The following is a 22507-nucleotide window of genomic DNA, read 5'->3' as shown; positions in this document are numbered from 1 at the left end:
TGCCAGTAGTTTATGCATAAAGTGGAATCAGCATTTGGTATATATGCACTATATAGTAATCAAAATTCATCTTTATTTTTTTTCGCCCTCCCTCCTTCTGTTCTCCAGGACGAAACATCCCTTTCCAGCGCAGATACAGAGATCAGTGACCCCAGTCTTCTCTCGGAGACCAGTGCCTCGCAGGCCGTTGAAGGAGTCAGCACGCCGGCGGAACCGGACAGGCTAAGCCCGCTACCACTGGACCTCAAGAAAGGTGAGAGGGCATCAGGGGACCACGCCCATGATGTACTAGAGTCTGCTGGTATAGCTTTATCATGGAGCTACAGGTTATCAAGGAGGAACCAGGGTCCCGTTTCATAAACTTGTTATCTGAAACAACTGCCACTTTTCTATGACAGTGACAAATTTGATCAGATGCAAGGATTTCGGTAGCTTATTTATGACTTGTTATTGATAATAAGTTTTATGAATCGGGGCCCAGGCTCGCCCATGGTGTACCCCCTGGGTTATACCACTCATATGCGTGCACTCCTAAAATCATTCACTGTGCCGGTACCTTGATCTAACGCTATGACACGTATCGAAAATTTCAAAGCGAAATGCAGAAGGGGCATATATACGGAAATGAACTTTGCTCTCTCTATACTCCTTAGGTTTTCTTATCGCATTATAGAGCATCACTCTTTGTCCAAATAGAGACAACGCACATTCAAACGGGACCATCTAAATCGTGTAATAAATCTACATCTGTTTCCTTACGAGACAGTGCTTCTCCCGTGATGATTTAGTACAAGATGTCAGGAATATGACCGTACGGTAGACAGAGGCTCATATAAATATTACCCTCCGTTTTCTATGTATTATACGACATCAATCAAAATCATTATTTCCTGTTGATGTTATCATCACTGCGGAATGATTTATGAAATTGTAACAATCTATAGTCAAAATTTTGTTCATTGATGTGTAAAATGTTGTTTCATTGATGAAGAATAAAACATTCCTGAAGAAAAGCATTATCACTGACATCATCGTCAATAGCTGCTATATTCTAAAATTGCAAGGGTATCATCTGCGTAGAATCCAGTTCTACCTCTCTTTCCCCCGAAGCCCTTTGCACCAATTTAAGGAGGTATGCCTCCTTACTTGCACTAAAACGCTGAAGTTGAATAGGTCAGGCTTGAGAAAGAGGAGCCCGGTTAGAGCCCTCGGACCCAAATGGCACCTAATAACACGATGTAGCTACATCGGGAGCTTGTGCGTGAGAGCAGGCGGGCCAGCTAATCACGAACCACCCTAAATCATAATCGCCTCCGACTCTGTATTGGGTTAAAAAAAAAAGAGGGGAGGCAGCACATGGAAATAGAGATGGGGAAGAGGGTACCCAAACCATTAACGCGCCACTCTCGGACTTGCCGGGCCGCTAGGGGACGCGATATACCAACAGACAACGAGAGATAATTAGCACGGAGATGGGAATATGGGAGAGAAAGGGCAGGGAGGAGGAGGAGGAGGAGGAGGGAGGAGGGGGGGGGTCAAAAGCAGGGAGGGAGGAAGTACGGATGTGGGGAGAGGAGGAAAGATATAAAGAGAGATGGGAGGTAAAGAGGGGTGGGGTGGGAGGGGGAGATAGAGGCAAGAGGAGGGAAGGGTAAGAGAAAGAGAGGGAGAGAAAGGAAAAAAAGAGAATGGGAGACGAGGTTATGGGGAAGATGAAAATGGCGATATTGTAATTGAAGCTTTGGATGGGAGTGTCGGGAAAAAAATAGCCACATACTTCAGATAAACAATGACATCTGACTCGTGCCCTTGACAAGGACGATAAACCAAAAGACAAATATTGAGTTGAACTATTATACCTAACCATGTTAGGTATGATAACATGGATATAGGACGATGGTTTTGATGATGACAATAACGATGATATTATAATGGTATTGTGATTACACGAGAAAGATGATATCGGTGTTGACTGGGCTGTTGACTCTGTTGATGATATCAATAATGCCCTTAGCGGAATTTGGTATAGCGACAAGGATGATGCTGGTAATGATGATAAACAATGAGGACCAGAAGGACAGGTACGCTAATGATGATGGTGGCGTTGTCAAAAGTGACGGGATGTGCCAATGATGAGGAGGATAACCATGATTAGAACAAGAGAAAATATCGATCTCGTCGGGTTTGGCGCACAAAGATGACCTCGTGTGTTTCGAACTGAATCCGTGCGTTGCTTGGACAACACCAGAAATGATTCCACGGATAATGTCTCTCTCCCCTCTCGGCCCCCTTCATCCTGTAGAGCTCCCACCGTTGGTGACCCCCTTCGCATTAGATATTCTTGTCGGAGGACTCCGTAAGCCTGCTTTTAATGCGGAGGCCTTCATCTTAACAATGACGAGTCGATAGGGGCACCGACGGACGGTCGCTTCCTCCTCCCGTAGAAGCAATCGTGGTGGAGGCTCCCAGGTAGAATGTTCAGCATGCCCGCGTTAACTCTTCATCTCTTCCCCCGTTCCGCATCTCTCTCTCTCTCTCTCTCTCTCTCTCTCTCTCTCTCTCTTAACCCTCTCACACCCGCCATCTCTAGATGCCATTGGCATCGCACACATACACGATGTCAACGGGATACGACGGGAGTAAATTATGTTTGCCCCTATCGCCCCCATATTTTTTCTCCTTATCTCTACCCATCTCCCCTCCGTATTCATCCTTTATCTGTCTGTGCCCCGCTAGTATATTTCCTTTACCCAACTCGACCTCTCCCAAGCTATTTATATATTTATCAATGCATCCATCTCCCCTCTCCTTGATGTGAATCATATACCAATTGATTTATATGTACGCGTTTATTACCTCTCTTTGCTCGAGTTTAACCGTGCAGTTATCTCCCTATACCATCAGTGACAAATATCGAATCGAAGTGCATAAAATGTCCGCACCAACTATTGCAGTCTGTTGCGTCACAAGATAGCCATTCTTCTTTTTCTTTTTGTTATCTTTAAAATTTACCCCCACCATGTTTAGAATATTCCCTCTCTGTTTTCAAAGTATTTTTTTTTCTTATTGCCCCGGTGCCTCTTCGTGAGGAATGGAACAAACAGAGCAAGGAGGTACCTCCTTGCATAGAGGAAGAATCCACTTCTCCCCCTGTCGACTCGCCCACCCCACAGATCGTGACGACGTTAAAAAATGACATAGCCGGCACAGGGTACCCGGATGTGCCCCTGCGTGTCTTCTGCGCCACCCCCCGAGTCGGCCCCACCCTTATTGGAGGGCTCCCTGCGCATGGAAAAGAAGGGGGAAGCCGTAGTGGCTATAGGCTTATCTGCTTTAACATTCATTGGCAGAATTGGAGGCCCCTACCTCCGCAGTACGTGCTTGCTTTCCACGGGTTGTGCCAATGCCTATATGAAGCCGCCGGAGAAGATTACGAATGGCCTTCCACAATTGAAGAATAAAAAAATAGAGTGAGAACCAAAAGGATGTAGGCTTTGAATGCACAGATTTCTGTGTCTTCAGGAGTGTAGAATATTACAGAACCCACATTAATATCATCACACTTCATCTATTCATTTCTTGGTTTACGATTAAGCAAGGAAACGAAATAATTCCGAAAGCTGTTATAATCAGATACAATAACAATACGTTCCGGATAGTTGCCGCCACCTCTTCACTTAAAAGGCTGTACCCTATCAGATTCTGAATTTCATTGATTTCATGTCGCGTGGAAAGAGGGTTTTTAAATAAAGTGATTGTCATTGGCATGCCCCGCGGAGCTAATCCATGCTCAAGCGATCATACACGAATCACAAATACTACACAATTTAGTGTATTACTGGCATCATCCTGGTTTCCCTCAACAACTATACGCTAAAACCACAATGAACGGTCACGTCCAGAGAGCACACCGCACTTAAAGGGAAATTACAGACCAGTTGAAAGTGGTCTGCAAAACAAAAACAATATAGACAGGTATAGAGTAAAATGTGGCAAGCCCAACTGTGAAAATTTGATCAAAAACCGTTTAAAAGTAAGGAAGTTAGGACATTTCAAAGATTCGCTCATTTTTGTACAACAGTTCTTGAACATTTGATATGAATATGTAAATGAGTGAGCTGATGATGTCATCACCTCACTGATCGTCTGATCGTCCTGTACCAAAAAAAAAAAAGGTGAAAATTCAATTTTTCTGGGCTCAAAGTACAAAACCTATTGTCACTGAATAACATCAAAATAATTATCAGTCAGATACGTCAGAATTTGAGACTGGTGCACAATTGTGTTTGATCAAATAACTGGAAATTTCATGATTTCATGTACATACTGTACAACAAATTTGAGGGGATGACATCATCAATTCACTATTTGTTTATTCATATTGACTGTTCAGCAACTGTGTCGGGAAAATTAGTGAAACTTCATGATTTCATAACTTCCTTAATTTTCATACGATTTTGATCAAACTCACATTGTTGTGCTTGTAAAATTGAACTCTTCCTTTTTAGATTAACTTTTATTTGTTCCAGATTTTCCCTTTAACCCGTTGAAGGCTTGCCCCGAGTATACTCGAGCAGACATGGGAACATTGGTTATAGCAAAATCAGCTCACCCTCAACGGGTTTGGATGTCTTGTTTACAAAAATTTTCATCAATATTGCAAGATTCCTGACGAAGAACAACATATTATTATTATGATTCTTTTTGTGTATTTCAGGGGAATAAAAAACAAACAAAGCAGAGAGCTTCTTAAAAACAACAAACAAACAAACAAACAATCTCAGTATCAACGAAATAACGAGAAAAAAAAAAGTGATATCATGGAAGTAAATAAGGGAGGGAAACGTGTGCTATCCATCTTCTTGGCGATCACGTAACCATAGGGAGAGATAGGGATAATGATGTCAATCAGGCTATAAAGGGATATCCACTGTGTCAAATTTCGCACCGAATTTCCGTCTTCTACAATGGTGATTAAAGGTCAGCGTGTTCGTAGAAATCTATTCAAAATGAGTTAAAGGAAAACATTGGTTGAATATCGAGTAGAAGACGTTCTCCCTTCAGTTGCATGACGTGTTTTAAGCTTCGATTCCAGGCCATGTTCAATTTGACAAGTGGAGTAAATTCAGACAGACAGACTGGTATAATGTTCCGAGGTACTCTTTATTTTCAGTCATCAAGAGCATGATGATAGAAATATGCCACCCGTCACCATGATACTGTCATAAGCCCCAAAAGGTAAAGTTGGGGAAAATCACATGTGATTTTCCCCAACTTTACCTTTTGGGGCTTATGACAGTATCATGGTGACTGTGCACAGTCTGGTGATTTGGTTCAAAATGTAAATAACAAATATCAAAGAACCCTTTTTAGATTGGAACATTTCTTTTTTTTTTCAGGAAGCATGTTACCCTCCTTCTTCTTCTTCTTCTTCTTCTTCTTCTTCTTCTTCTTCTTCTTCTTCTTCTTCTTCTTCTTCAACTTCTTGTTCTTCTTCTCTTTCCTTCTTCCTTCTTTTCCTTTCATAAATTCCTGAAAAGTATAGCGAAAAAAGGCCGCTGTTTTCGCAAGATACTTCTTCGAAATTTCTGAAGGGAAATGCGTCCCGGAATCGATACCGACAGCTGAGCGCGCATGTTAAAACAGCGCTATCAGCTCTGAATATATGCTTACAGAAATGTGTGGTCATAGCCATGTTAGATTCTGGAACAACCGGAACTCGTAATGATATTGTCAATGATGTGTTATTGCTGTAATTCTTTGATGAAATTGATCCGTTTTTCCATTTCCTCATACAACATACAAATTGTCTACACGAGTCCAAACAAGATTCATGAAGTTGAGCAGGTTCTTGCATGATATTTTTCATTGCAAATACAATTAATTTAATACAATTTCTTATAGGAAAACGTTTTTGATTTTGTTTTTTCCCTTTTTTTCCCCCTCTGCTATACCAAGTCAAAGAGGATGATTTACGTTGGGAACGTTTCCATCTTGTGGTAAAAAACTTTGGATCAAGTCTTTGGAGTTCCAACAGGAGAAAGATTCATTGATGATTGTATAACATTCGAACTACTTTGACTTTGAAAGCAAGAGAATATTTATCAGAGGGGTGAAGGTTAAGCTGTGAATCTTCTTCAATATGTCTCCCTCTAACAAATGAAATTTGTAAGATCGCAACTGATCTGTTATTTAACAAACATGTCGGAAAAAGGAACCAGTGGGACTCGAACCTGTCATCTACCGCTTTCCGGGCAGCGACACTACCATCAGGCTCTCCCTGGTTGCCGGCAGCGACACGATAAACTTGGAACAAAATTTTACCCAAGCTCTGAAATGCCGACATTGTTATGTTGAGAAGTCCGAGGCGGACAAGGCATTAATAAAAGCAAGAGAATATTAAGCTTAAGCATATTACTTTGACTTTGTTATTTCTTGGCGGATTTTGCAGATCTGTTTGTCGAAGCCCTAGCTTTCTATTGTGTTAGAGCAGCATCGTGTCAAATATTGATGTTGAAAATATGCTAAATCTTTAAGAGTCCCTACCCTCCCCCCCCCCCCATAATTCTTCACACAAGTGGGTGACTGTTGCTGCAGTGCACGTAGACAGTAAAAAAATGACTGCTATTCTCCGTACTTGGTCCAAATTTCCTCGTATACTGTGATCAGCGGAGCATCAGTTTTGGCGCTGATCGGTGAAAAACGAATCATTCAGATTACACCGACTCAGGGTGAACGTACGGCATGATAATGAAAATCGAAAATCATTTCACGAGTTTCCTGTTATCACATGACTGTACTGCCAAAATTATCCATGTATACACGGTGTACCGCATGCTCATGGCGGATCGACCCCACCCGCTTTCATATTTTTATAATTTGACTCTACAGTTGGAGTACTAAGATGTTTATTTGATTTTTTTTTCCCCCCAAGCGAGTTGTAGTTTTTACCACAATGGAAAGTTTTTCGTCAACACATACCTTGTGATAGCATGAACTGGTATAACCTATATTAATATCTTGGTGAGATGACCCATTGCCGCATATTTTTTCGATGTCGTTGGTATGTTATGGACTTGATTGATATAGTTTGCTGCTAATTCTTTTGTAAGAGGGAAGAGTGGTATCTTGTTATCCCAACCACAAAATTATTGCGCCCCCATTGCGGTCCGAGATGAGCTCACAATCACATCACGAAACCAGAAGAAGCGGGGATGTCCAGGCCAGTGACATTGTCATCTTAAATTCCACTTTTAGAGTCACGGCTATCAAAATTAAGGGCACTTTGCCTGTAATAGCTCTCTCTGAAGCCCCCGATATCGTCACATGCACTCCTCAGTAATATATATACGTATATTTTTTTCATTTTTTATTTTTATTTATTTATTTATTTATTCATTTATTTATCTATTTATTTATTTATTTATTTATTTATTTATTTATTTATTTATTTATTTATTTATCTATCTATTTATTTATTTATTTATTTATTTATTTATTTATTTATTTATTTATTTATTTATTTATTCATTTATCTATCTATCTATCTATTTATTTATTTATCTTTTTTTTGGGGGGGGGGGGGGAGGAGGGTTCTTCCAGCATCTGACACTTCAAGAGACCGTTACCTCAGGAAGAGTTCTTTTCCTGTCACCCGACTAATTTCATTATGAAACCAACTTGAGGCTATTTACACCCCTTTGTGATGATTGTTTGAACGAAAAATGGTTTCTCGTTTGTTTCTCGTCTTCAACTTTTCTTAATTGGTGCTGTTGTTGCTCTTTATTGTTTCTCTTTCTACCCGTAAATGAGTTCGTTTATAGAATTTAATCCGTAACATTAATTTTACTATTAATTACAAAATTGACTCCAAGCTATTTACAGAGCCTGAATGGAGACCCATCGCGCTATTTAAGCATCATATACCACACCCACGTATTCTAGTTCTCTGTTAGAAGACAGCAAATTCCTGTGACGGAGACTAGTCCTAACTTTGCTAAAGGTGACTGGTATATAATAACTTATGCCGTATAAGCAGGGACTCTCACCTCGCTGGTATAAGATAGAGATATGTGTCAGTACGTGCGAGGGATAGATTTCACTCCTAACCCTTTGCCTATGTTGGGATCCTGCATGGATGCGATGAAGTGCCCTATATCTGTATTGACTGTAAGACAATACAGATGTAACTGTTGAAATTACCAGGTAGTTTGAGTGGGAAAGGTTATGATTTTATCAGACTAATGATTAGTCTGACCATTTTTTTTCCGTGATTGGGGTGGGGAGGAGATTGTGGGCCTCCCAAAGAGTTCTTTTCTTCTTCTTTTTTTTAACCCCGAAATGGCTTGATATCAATGTGTTTGCGGCCGTCAAATGATGGCCATCGACAGCCCAAGAAATTCGATGATATTAAAAAAGAAGGAAGAAGAAATAATAATAATAAAAAAAAAGGAGAGGTACCATTGATGTTGGCTGTAGATGACGTCATGGATATATTTAGCCTTATAGTCATACTACAATCCAAAATCCAACTCCAACGGGGAACGGCGAGTCTGCCGGTGGAAGTCGTCCAGACATCGACATGTCACGTGCCTTACATCAACCGTAGTGGCGAGCTCGAACGGTGCGGGGGGCAAAGGGCGCCTAAACACTGTCTTCTCTTTCGGTAGAAAGGAAACCGCCCCAAAGAAGTGTTCCCTATGCATATGCACGTGTCAGTGGAAAAGTCAGATAGATCATACGTAGATAGATAGATAGATAGATATATAGATAGATAGATAGATAAATAGATGGGTCTAGATAGATAGGTAGATAGATATATAGATAGACAGACAGACAGATGGATAGAAAGATAAATAGATAGATAGATAGATAGATAGATAGATAGATAGATAGATAGATAATGGATGGATGGATACACTTTGAAAAATGAAATGATTAATCAACATCTTAAATGCTTTTACTCTTCCGACCTTTCCGTCGATGTTTAAATTCAACACTCAATTATGTTGGATTTACCATATCTAAAACGGTAATTCAACATTATTGCATGCTACATGTAACATTTTGATTGTTAAATTCAATATGTTACAAAAGATTGGAGGTTTGACAACATTTAAAATGTGGATCTACCATTTAATCTTTTAGCGCGTATAATAGATAGAGATAGGTAACTAGATAATAGACGCATACGTACATACACTGCAAAAATTCCTGTGTTGAATACGAAACACCGAACTGGTTTTAAATTTTCAGTGCTCAGTTGTGGTGTTGGATCAACACCTCCGGGTGTCACTTCCAAAATATAAAATTGCTTTTTGAATAGTTTCTTAGTTACTATTTTTCTTGTTGACTTTGAACTTCAACAAGACAATCAAGAATTTTCGGATGAAGTACTTGATTTTTGAAAAAAAAAGTGTGAACACATTTACACCACAGTAACACCAGTTGATGTGGTCTCTTATTGAAGATGGACGGGCGTTATACCATTGACATTAACACCAACAATATCAAATTAACACCATGCGGTGTCATTGTTGAATTAACACCAGCGCAGTGTCAAAATATCATTAACACCATGAAGTGCCAGGAGAACACTTTTCAACACTATCACAACATACTTTCTACACCTGTGGGTGTGGTCCTCTATTGGCACTTGATCGGTGTTAGATTTAATACCCGCGGTGTTAAATCTAACACCGATGTTTTTGCAGTGTACAAAGAGAGTAAAAGAGAGAGGGAGGAGGGGGGAATTAAAGAGAGAGGAGTGAATGTTTAACAGAGATCACGGACAACCAACAACCAAAGAACACCTACTCCAACACGGATCTTGGTTCCTTCAAACAAATTTAAAATATATATATTTTTAAATCATATCGATAATTATGTAAATATTGATAATGTATCAATGAACAGTAAGAGTAGTACGAAAAATAAAAAGGGAAACGCATCATACTTCTTGTTAGTTGCTTAGGTATTTTCATGGTTTTTGTTTGTTTCATGTGTTTGATTTTACATCTCGGTATCTTTCTTAGCGAGGGGACTGCACTTGTTTGAAGGAACTGCAATTTCTATTTTTGTGCACAAAAGAAAGAACAACAAAAATCTATCAGTTGCATATCTTTGGTCATGCGCTGTATCACTTTACCGTGTTTTTTTTTTATTTTAACTATTTATTGCTAATAAGTCATAGCGAAAATAGCGTTAAAATATCAGTTAACCTTTATGTAGTAATGAAGGTATATAGTTTTTTATTTTGTTGCCAGTGTTTCCTGAATGTTCTTTTTTTATCCCTAACTTATTCATAGATTGGCATCACCTTTTAGAAGAGTATAAAAGTTCTTTTTTCTCCCTAAAATTAGGATTTTTGTACATGTATTTGCAAATGCCTTTCTGCATGACTTCATGCAGATTTAGTGACTGTAGTCAGTCTAATCTCTCTCCATCATGAGACTAAGATTTGCTGACGACGAGATTATCAGTTCCTGCAGAAAAAACAACAACAACCAAATTTCCTTAGGATTTTGTGGGTAATTCATCAGCAAGTGACCGTGTGTTCAGCTATAAGATTTGCTCCATGAATTAATTATCTATTTCTCGTATAGTCAATGAGATATTATAATTATGATTGTCCTGTAATTGCTCGATACAATCAGAGAGAGCAATTTGTACGTGACAGCTTCCCGAGTCTTTTTCCACAATCATTTAAATCATATGCAAAAAAAAAAGAATACGTCAATGGATATAACTGAAGATTTTGAATACTTTATTTTCTGCGTATGATTTTTATGTACATGTATTTTCTGCGTATTATGTACATTCTGCGAAGAACTGTGTTAGAATTATCGCCTAATGCCTGTAGATATGCAGAACGTGCTTCTACAAATCTTGTCAATGCTGTAATAATAGATGATAAGATTGCACGACAACAATGTTAATGCATATCAGGCGATGCAATTCATTATCTATACGTCTTCACTTGTTGTTATCGTTGCTTACTTTGCTACTAGAGTGTGATACACAAGTCTTTCACAAAAACAAATAACCCTGTATCTACTGAATGCTATCGTTAATTATCACGTGATATAGTGCCCCAAAATACCTCAGCACCTCAGCAAAGTGTCATTTGAACTCAAATGATCGTGTTTGTTTGTTTGTTTTTATGTCATTAAATACATGCATGGTGTATCTAAAAATATTTCCCATTCCTTCCCTTGATGGTGGTTTCTATTCCACCTGTCTGGTCAGACTGGTTCTAGCTGGGGTGGGGGGCGGGGCTGAAGATAATATTACAAATTATCAGGACGCTATAGATTTGAAACAAAACAAGACAAACAACAACTGAACACAGTATTACTGTTGACCCAGCACAAAGTGTAGGCTTCGTGTACAGGTGACAATTATAATGATAGGCATAATTACGTATTTTATATATGCAATATTGTGATCAAGGAAAACCTGATTTCCAGCAAACTTTCTTCTCGTGCACCTCACGTGATTTTCTCCCATTCTATTCCTAATTCTTATATGACCTCTTCCCCGCGTTTCCAGGCGAAACGATGAAAGAGAGCGGTAACCAAGGGACACACACACCGGACGAGCACGGGAGATCGTCGGCGGAGCCAGACACACAAGCCAAGACCGACGGCGCACCCAAATCGTCGATAATGCGGGCACCCCCGGATGCGCCGTCACCCGGCCAAGTTTTCGGGGTATTCATTTAGTCATTTTCCCCCCTTCTCTCTTTTATTAGAATTTTATTGAAATTCCTTCTTAGTCTCAGCTGGAAAGATGATTGTAATTGTTTCAAGCGAGCCTTGCTATCAATGTCGAGCAAAATGTCTTCGTTGAATGTCCTAAAAATAATCAATTACTTGCCATTATAAGTTGGAAATTGGTAGGGGGATGTGGGGCAGAGTGTGATGTCGGCAAACTTCTACATCACTGCAGTAACAATAGAATGGTGTCCGTGGTTTGCTTAGAGCATCGGCAAAGGGATAATGGTAGAATAAGGAGGAGGAGGAGAAGGAAAAGAAGAAGAAGAAGAGGAAGAAGAAGAAGAAGAAGAAGAAGAAGAAGAAGAAGAAGAAGAAGAAGAGGAAGAAGAAGAAGAAGAAGAAGACGACGACGACGAAGAAGAATAATAGTAGTAGTAGTAGTAGTAGTAGCAGAGGTAGTAGTAGTAGTAGAAGTAGTAATAGTAATAGTAGTAATAGTAATAGTAATAGTAGTAGTAGTAGTAGTAGTAGTAGTAGTAGTAGTAGTAGAAGTAGTTATAGTAATAGTAGTAATAGTAATAGTAGTAGTAGTAGTAGTAGTAGTAGTAGTAGTAGTAGTAGTAGTAGAAGTAGTTATAGTAATAGTAGTAATAGTAGTAGTAGTAGTAGTAGTAGTAGTAGTAGTAGTATAGTAGTAGTAGTAGTAGTAGTATAGTAGAAGTAGTAGTAGTAGTAGTAGTAGTAGTAGTAGTAGTAGTAGTAGTAGTAGTAGAAGTAGTAGTAGAAGTAGTAATAATAGTAGTGGTAGTAGTATAAGTAGCGGTAGTAGTAGAAGTAGTGGCAGTAGTAGAAGTGGTAGTTTGTGGCAAAAGTGGTAGTATAATGTAGTAGTTATTGAAGTAGTTGGTAGTAGTATAGAGGTTGTCAATGTCGTGGTAGTCGTCATAGTTCAGTGCAACAGTTTTCAGAACATTTTATCTCACGTGTGAAAACGATTGAAATCCACATCTGCCGAAGCCATATTTGTTCTTGGGCTTTTCACGGAATCGAAAGGGGTGGATTTTGCTTGTCCTTTCCTGGAGTCAAATTTCAAGCGCAGGAGTAGTAATTCTGTCTACATTTTGGTAAATCCCCCGTAGTTCATAACGTAATGCTGACGTTATGACATGATATTGACTGCAACAACAAAGAACCGGATTTGTAGGCGGGTCCGCGTAGAATCATTTCCAACTCCGCCACCCCTTATTATGATCGGTGGCAGTGCTCATACCCTTAGGTTTATTGCGCTGCTTTCTCACCAGATGGCCCGTAGATTTTCCCCCTCGGACAACTGTAACTCGAACACGTTGGCTTCCGTGTTCCAACGAAATCCTTCAGTCCTTTGAAATCATTTTGAAAAACAAATAAGGAGACATGGCACTGAAGCTACGGGGATACCACTATCCATGCACTATCTTGGTAAAATAAAAATGATCAATAAGAGAAGAAAACATTGTGTATCCAAGTGTCAAAGTTGTTCGCCTAAAAATGAAATTGACAAATGCCCTACAATTGTGTTTCCTTGCAAGACCGCGTTTTATGTCAGTCCGTTGTTGTGACGACCCGATGATTATGATCATGAGAACATCTATGTGTAGACACGACTAAATCCATATCCATCTGCTAATCTTCCATACCTATAGAATGTCATCTCTCAGAGCTAAAAACAAGCAAGCAAACATGTACACAAATAAATAAACAAACAAACGCACAGAAACAACAAGTGATAGTTCTTTCACTTTATTTAATTCGTATCCATTTTTTCCCCCGGCAGGCGTCTTCAAACGGGTACGGGTACAGCCTCCTGACCGCAGCCACTGGCGAGTCGAGTCGGGAGACGCCCGAAGATCTCACGGTCAAGGATGAGGACGACGATGACGATGGTGACGACGACAGCGACAAGCTGCCCGACAACGCACCGGGAGTCGATCCGGAGCGATTGAAAGCATTTAACGTGAGTGTCAAAGAAGAGATAGCGTGTGCTTGTAAGTGGGCAGGAGTACGCGTCCACAGGCATTTTTTATTCTTTTATTTTTACCATCATAATTCCCCTGCTTGCAGGTGATTGGAAAACTTGGGGCATATTCAGCTGTTGAAAAACGTAAGTAGCTGGTAGGAGAGTCTCATGTGACCAGCAGGACGGCAATATAAATAGAGCCATAACATATAATGCTCAGTAGAGTATATTATCATAATAGCTCCGCAACATAAATGTTCTTTATTATTATTATGTTTTATGGATAACTGTGAACGATGAGGCGTATTGCGACGATGGATATACCTGCAATTGTACAGACATGGTATAGTATTCGATGACCCTATTGTACTTAGTCATCAACTGTTCCATTAAACCCCCTCTTTACCAGAAGCTATGTGATAACTACTAGCTTGAGTTACCACAGTCTCAGATATAACGGTTACTAATGTTTTAACTTATATAGTGGCATTCTATCAACTAGGGAAAAGTAAAGATCAACGTATGATGTGTACGCTTGCGCCACAGAGCTTGCAAGTCAAAAAAGAGCAAAAAACGTTACACAAGACCTTTTTGAGTGCGTCTTATTTTAGTGGTTTCATCACGTCATCAAATCAATTCCTTGAACTCTAGCGTTCAGCATTTTGTCAACTCAACTTTCGTACAACATAGAAGTTTGCACAATATCACTCTCTGATATAAGATCCGTCTAACGTAGATGCACTGTGGCGTCATTTCGACAATCGACTTCATGTACAAAATGATTATTATTCGTCTGTACACCTTTGGTCGCTGGGAGAATACTTTTTTCAAGTTGTCAGTCAAATTCTTGGAGAGAAAGATAACCTGGTCATGTCCCCCTTTAAAGGAACACGAGTGAAGAGCATGCTCCCCTTTGAGGATGTGTGTGTGTGTTTGTGTGTTCTGTGTATGTGTGTCTAAGGGTGTGTGTGTGTCTGTGTGTGTATGCCATGGTGTATATACTATAAATTTAGGACCCCTCCGAAGCGAAACAAGGAAGTGAATGCCCGTAATCGGACTCGCCGGGGATCGTTCGAAGGGTGCAGCAACACACACGCTTAGAAACCAGTGTCTCAATTTCCCCCACCCGGCCTCTGGGTTTTTTCTTTCCACCACAGCATCGTGTATAAGTAGGATTATACTCTGTATAACTATATACGAGAGAGAATGATATTCTCACCCTCTCTCTTTCTTTTCCCACCCTCTCTTGTTATACCTGTGTCTCTCTCGTTAAGTGCATATAGGTACTTATTTCCTGATTTTCTTCTCACCGCGTTTATCCTTTTTCCCCACTTCTGTCCATAATATCTCCTTTTGTGGACAGTCGTACTTGAGCCGTATGTTATCAAATCTTGTATGGCTTTGTAAGAGCAGTCTAGGATGGACTTTTGTGTCGCTTCCTCGATTATTTCTGGATGTTACATGATTAGGAACGGGGGGGGGGGGTGGTGTCGGAGAGCATGGGTATAATCGCGTATCTGTACTTTCCAGGGCTGGTACGTTATAATGTCGTTGTTTTTGCACTTTGCGTTTTCCCCATCTTTAGAGAGAAAAAATGGGAGAGAAACATATAGAACGGAAGAGATTATGAAAGATGGGGAGGAAGAGAGAGGGAGAGAAGAAAGTGAAGTGAGAGGGGAAGAACGGAGGAGGGGGAGGGAGGGGGAGGGGGGGGGGGGGGGTTGAGAGGGAAAACAACTTTGATGAAGTACAGGGTTTTCCCGGTAAGTGAGCTCTGGGTCTGAGGCCCTCTTCAACATACTTCCTTGTGTGTTTCGATGAACAAGGAAGTACGAGGGGAAAGCGGAGGATATTGCCTATCTGTAGGCTGCAGAATGTATGAGTGCTATGTCTGCACCTCTTCTGCGTTTGTGTGTATTATGAATGTGTATGTGTGTGTTTGTGTGCGTTTTTTTTTCTGTGTGTGTGTGTGTGTGTGTTTGTGTGTGTATAATGAATATGTATAATGGTGTCAGTGTGTGTATGTATTTGTGTATGTGTTCGTGTGCGTTTCTGCGTTTTTGAATTATGTGCTCGTCTGTGTAGGTAGGACAAGACAAGTGGGGTGCAGTGCTGAATTGTGCACGAGTCAAGTTGAGGGAACTCGATGAATAATAATTATCATAAACACATCTCCCGTGGGGATGGGCGGAGTTAATTGTGCCATATATCTCGACATAACTGGTACACCTGAATTTTCAACCGTACTATAGATGGTAAAGAGGGAATATTTTACAGGTGTGTATAGATTGTAAAGCCAAGAAAATGTTTTTGTTGCTAATTGAATTTAGAAGATAGTAAAATATGTTTCACAAAATATTTTCACAAAATCTTATATATCTCTTCAAACAACTTTAACTGGCAAAGCTAACTTTTTAATCGCATATAAAAAAAGGAAATATTGCATATAAACTGTGAAGCCAGGAAAGCATTGTTATTGTTGCTAATTGCATTTAGATAATGTTCAGTAAAAAGACAAAGTTCACAAAGAACTTATATTTTTCTTCAAACAACTGGAAAGACTGATTTTTTCAATCATACATGTATTTGATAATAAAAAGGGAACCATTTTATATACAAACTGTGAACCAAGAACTTATTGCTATTGTTGCTGAATACATCTAGATGACAGTAAAAAAAAAAAAAAAAAAAAAAAAAAAAAACAGTTCCCAAAGAATTACTCTTTGGTAAAGTTGGGTTTGGGAGATGAATATTTGTATTACATAAGCACGAAAGAAAACATTTATATTACAAATATTATCCCTTACCACGGTCGTGCAAACTAAATCCTTTCAAGGAAGAGGAGGTGTTTTGCAAGCTACACTTTCTGCCCATAACAAATACTGGACATTCAGTTGAGTAAGGTGAGCTGCAGAAAGCAGTTTTAGTCACATCATGAAATACGTTTTCTCTTTCTCTCCCCCCCCCCCTCTATTTCTTTCCTGATTTTACTTCTCTTTTTTTTATTATTCAAGTGACTGCAAACTGTCTCTGGTGATAATGAAGTGGGAATATATTTGGAGAAAAAATATCCGGTAAAACGTTTTCAAGTTATTCAAAGTAGAAAACATACAAAAAAGACCAAACCCATGTTTCAGGCTGATATGTTTTCATATCATTCAACTTTCAACGGATACTGCATGTAAATTAAGAAGCGTTGCGAATGTGAAATTGCCATTCTTATACAGTACATTTGGGACGGAGAATTAACTCTAATTTGTGGTTTTATGTCTTTACCAAAATAAATATCATTATATCCCATGCATAAGTTGCACTTTGCATGCGACTTTTTATGTTTTTACTAAAGAAAACGATCTATTTCTACAGATGTTCGTCAGGTTGTTCGTGGACGAAAACCTGGACCGGATGGTTCCGATCTCGAAGCAGCCCAAAGAGAAGATCCAGGCTATCATCGAGGCCTGCTACCGACAGTTTCCGGAATTCCACGAGCGCGCCCGAAAGAGAATTCGCACCTACCTCAAGAGTTGTCGACGAATGAAACGCCAAAGGGACCAAAATGGACTCGACTCGGTAAATACACAGATTAAATTAAACTCTTGTTACAACCATCATATCATATTAAGACCACACAAGACCATAGTTATGCTATAAGACCACACATATTATAAGACCACATAATATGGTATGAGAACAGATATATCATAAGGCCATATTATCATAAAGATAACATTATTAATTTTAGCTTCGATGAACAGCTCGTGTTCGTACGAAGTGTAAAGGGTATAATTATGTAGATAGTGGTTCTGTGAAGGCAATTGGTATTTCCCAAGAACTTATCTCGCTGATACAGTCAAATTCAACTGTTTAAATAGCCATCCTCGAGCAAGTAAAAATATCTGGCTAGACCGAAGAGAAATTCTACCCCACATTAGCTGTACCATAATTACATCAATGCTATCGTGTAAGTCGAAATTCACATAAGTCGAACGATTTTCTCCCCGTCCCTGAGATACAACCGAGTTCCTCTCACATTTTTCGTGAACACTTTATACTCTGAAATTGATGAACACCGGTTCAACCACTACCACTATCTCCTGTTCCGTTGTCTATGAAGTGTCAAAAAAGTTGGAAAGATTTTCGCTGTGTCTTAAATGCACGTCTACTTTGCAGGAAAATCCCCATCGATTGCCTAACCTCGTAAGCTGCTATATGTGCTTTTGAGCATAGGGGAAAAGATTGAAACCCGCCAGCCACTGGCCGAAGTTATGGTTATAAATTGATTTATTCGCGCGTTCTCTCTATATTTTGTTGAAACCAGTTAGCATCAACCTATCAAAGTTGCTTAAAAACGAATTGTAAACAAATTGCCTTTGATGGTCGGGGTACGTAAGGGTTTCGTAATAAGTAATTGTATACAAAGTACTCTGCATTGGCAGCTTCTTTGAACTTGCCTGTGCCAAAATGTAACTGGATGTCTCATCGAGTTTCTTGTAGAATGTGAAGGTTAATAGTGTTGTAAATGATAGGGCATCACTATAGTATTCACATTCTATCAATCCCAAGCAAAAATAGTTGGCTCTGAGTCAAATATAATTTGTGGGCTATATTTTGCATCTCTATCATTCTTATAAAGTTCTGTTTTGTTGTGTTGGGGTTTCTTATGTTATTTTTATTATTTTTTTATCTCATTGCCATAAACACGATGAATGATACTCCTAATATTGACAGACTTTATCACTATTCTAAAGGGAGTCTGAACATATCGCTGTCTGATCAATCTTCTTTTACCTCCGCGAGACCTGTTTGTCTAATATTATCATTATCGGGGGGGGGGGGGTCACCTTTGCGAGTCTGTTGATGACGGGTCGACAGTTTCCTTGTGTGAACGTTGAGGGCTCACTCGGTCACGCGCGACGAAAATCCGCGGGACCGAGGCCAAGTAAAAATAAAAGTCCGGGTTTTGCATCCCTTTCGCTTTTCATTTTGGCACTCGTGTGACTGTCTCGGCAGCTGGAAATAGATGTGAGGCGAGCTCTTCTCACGGCCAAAGATAATGTTTCTGTCTACCTTCTTTTTATATCGCAATCATGTGAACTCTTGTGGCCGTATACCTTCCACAGGAATAACATTGACTCATACTGCGGTATACATAGTGGATGTTTCTAGTAGTGCCATATCATGGTTCTTTATTAATCACCAACTCATATGAAAGGTTTGAAAAGACTTTTTATTTTTCATTACTCGCTGAGGAAATTCGGGCAATATACATAATAGTATGATCTTGAATGCACTACGTGTATATAAGACTATAATTATAAGCACTTTATAAATCTAAGGATGATTAATAAGCAAAAATGTATTTCTATTGAAACTAAAATAGAATTGCACAAGGACTCGATATTATTTGTATTGGACATTGGCTAGAATTGAGCATGAAAGATTATGTACCGTTTGTTAAGAAATAAACTGTATTCAAAACATGTTTTATAAAATACTATTTGTTTAACACGGGATTCCCCGCGCAAGGATAAAACAAAATATAGTTCACAACCGCGATGACGAATTCGATGGACGCCACATGTTATCAGGGAACTGGACCCCCTCCCCACCTCCGTGTTGGTACTAAATCGACTAATCACAAATCTTGATATCAAAACACCATTTAATGTTGGCCTGTGTACATACATACACACATACACCTTTCACACACTTACGTACATACACACACACGTACATGCATAAATACACACATGCATACAAACATTCACATAATTATGTATGTACATATATATCTACATAATCTACATTCATGGAAAGAGTGGTGGGTGAATATCATATTTAAGAAAGGATGATAGTAGGAAGATTAGTGACAGAGAAAAAATTGCTGGCAGACTGAAAGGGTTACAGCTCGTTGTTCCGAAGGTTCGTTATTCCGAAGGCTCTTTAGTCCGAAGATTCGTTATTCCGAAGGTTCGTTATTCCGAATTTCATTTCCGGATTAACAAAATAATCTCCGGAATAACGAACCTTCAGAATAACGCCACAATATGATGTTCGGATTGACGAACCCATTTTCATTTTCGGATTAACGAACCTCTATAGGTATAGCGAATGTGTGTGTTTCGGATTAACGAACCTTCGGAATAACGAACCTTCGGAATAGCGAACCTTCGGAATAACGAACAGCACCCGACTGAAAGATCATAGTTACACTTTTGGGAACACCGTGGGAATCCTAATCAGAAATGTTTGTGTGACTCTGTTACCATTCGTCCGCACTGTGTTCTAGTAATGCTCTCATAATAGTATTTCTCTCCCGCCCAGACGCTGAGGCCGACACCGCCGCACCTGACGTCCGCTCGGGCGGAGCACATACTCGCCGCGGCGTGCGAGAGCGAGAGCGAGAACGCCAAAAGATTACGCATGGAACTTATGCAGGCCGGCCACACAGTAACTACGGTAAGTGGGCGAGACAGGCAGACAGACAGACAGACAGACAGGCAGACAGACAAACAGACAGACAGACAGAAAGACAGACAGACAGACAGAAAGAAAGACAGACAAACAGACAAACAGAGAGAGTACAGTGTACAAAGATATAGAAATGGATATTATTATGTACCCACTCCCTCCCACCCGCTTCCCCCCTCATAAAAAATACATGAATGAAATAAGAGAAGATATAAAAACTTAGAAAAAAAATGTGAACGTCCATTCGTATGTATACCCTCTTTTAGTCAACTGTTCTTTGGTCTATTCAACTGTTATCCGACCTCTGGCTCTCCGTTTATTTATGAATCAACACATGCGTCTATTTATTTCTCCCCCGCTTGGAAATGTATTTATTTTAAGTTACTTTTCTACGCCTAAAATGCATCCTTCTAGCTCTCATATTACCGTCTAACTGCCCATCCACATCTGACGTGCATTCGTCCATACCGACAACCGTCCATCCACCTTCTGCTTGTTTGTTTGTTTGTTTTTTTCATTCTTCTGTCAGTTCCCATAGATTTTACTTCCTTTGATAATTTGTCCATTTCTGAAATCACTAAATCACTGTCTTGTTGATACCACCAAGATTATCCATCTATTCGTTACAATTAAAGGTCTTCTATACGGCTACCAGTGCAGTATCTATTCATTCTTGCACCCATCCATCCATCCATCCATCCATCCACCCATCCATCCGCCTATTCACTTTATAAAAGATTCATCTATCCTTGCAACTCTTGCACAATCGAAACTTTATTACCCATTCATGATTTAACATATTGATAATCTTTGCTTCCGTCGTTTATCCCGTCACCCTGCCAAATACCTTTCTATGCCTGTGCGTCATCAGTCTGTGTACTTTCGTAATTGATATCAATTCATGTATTCGTCGATCAATTGATTCAATAATCGTTCGTCTGCAACATGGGCGCAGCAAAAACATGCACTTTGTCACCCTTTGGTATGCGTTTAGCATGGCTTGTGTTTGTCTTTGAATCGGACCCATTTTTATCTGGCAACATCTTACTCAGTTCCCCCCCCCCCCCACCCCCATTATTATACATCGTAGGTCTCGTACTGACTGCATATCGCTCCATCATCCACGCAACAATCTATTCCTCAAATCGTCTTTTTATTTGTCCCTTCGTCTTCATGTATGAATGTTCTTACTCCTGTATCTCGTGAGAATAAAGAGAAGGTGATAACTGTTTGATATCAAAAGTCATTAAACCTCATTATCCTCATGAATCATGCCGTGTCACTTGGCTACGAATCAATCAGTATACGGAGTGTACAATAATAAGTAACTTATATTTCACAAGGATTTCACGAGATCTTTCATAAAATCATCAATCATGAAAACCGAGACTAGGTCTTAAGAGTCATGAAGATGTCACTCCTCAACATGAATTTCTTTGCGTGAACCAATGAACTCCCACAGAGCGAATCAGTACGCGTGGAACCTCAACAGCACACGCCCACCCAACCTCAGACCACACCCACACCCACGCCGAGAACGAGTTACGAGGAGCCGCCGGCGAAACTCGCTCCGCGAACCATCGACTACCGCTTCACCAACGGAGTGGGCACACACGATCCGTACTATGCGAGCATCGCCCCGCACCACACGGCCAACGTGTTGCAGGCTACGCAGCAGCACGCCCAACTCACGAATGGTAAGGCCCTCAGCCCACCACGTGTGCTACTGTACCCCGTCTTGAATCTCTCAGTCTTAACATTGGCAGAGTGTCTGCACAGAGCGAGAATGTTTTAACAATTTAGTCTGTGTGGCAATGTCATTTAGATAACGTTGGTTTTAACACGAGATCTAACAGAAATAATCATTCGAGTTTGCTTGCCAGGACACCTACAACATATGATTCAAATATATTTGTGTCGATATCTTGTGGTTACAAAATCGTCTCCTACCCTAGTCAAGAAAAAGAGACGATGCACCGTCAAGTTCTCGAAAGATACAAATTCTCCAGTCTTGATATTTTTTCGTGTATAACTCGTGCTGGACGCAGTGATTCTGTCACAGAAAGAGATTACAGGAGCAACGAGGACTGCTATCACTGAAACTTAAAGAAAGGGTCACACCAGAGAACAGCTTCTTCAAGATCCAAGTCTGCCGTATTTTGTACAGGGATTATACAAACCAGGGCCCCATTCATAAAATGCTGACATAAACGCGACTCCTTCTGCACCTCGGTGTGTGAGAAAACTTTGTTAGAAAAACAATACAATTTGAATAATAATCCCATATCTTATATTAGCTTGAATCTATTTCACCGCATTTAGT

At 39.9% G+C, this 22507-nt stretch overlaps 1 protein-coding gene across 1 annotated transcript in view; it reads left to right on the top strand.

Annotated features, from left to right (window-relative positions):
- LOC140233700 (nucleolar protein 4-like) overlaps positions 1-22507 on the top strand; it is a 65162-nt gene that overhangs the window by 40440 nt on the left and 2215 nt on the right. Inside the window, exons 2-7 of the mRNA XM_072313799.1 lie at positions 109-253; positions 11551-11711; positions 13531-13710; positions 17080-17283; positions 20038-20172; positions 21647-21881. Of these exons, the coding sequence (XP_072169900.1) occupies positions 109-253; positions 11551-11711; positions 13531-13710; positions 17080-17283; positions 20038-20172; positions 21647-21881 (1060 nt within the window). The remainder of the gene's footprint in view (positions 1-108; positions 254-11550; positions 11712-13530; positions 13711-17079; positions 17284-20037; positions 20173-21646; positions 21882-22507) is intronic.

The sequence above is a fragment of the Diadema setosum genome, chromosome 10 (genome assembly GCF_964275005.1).
Source record: "Diadema setosum chromosome 10, eeDiaSeto1, whole genome shotgun sequence".
In the NCBI taxonomy this organism is placed as follows: Eukaryota; Metazoa; Echinodermata; class Echinoidea; order Diadematoida; family Diadematidae; genus Diadema; species Diadema setosum.
This window is presented reverse-complemented; position numbering and strand designations above follow the sequence as displayed.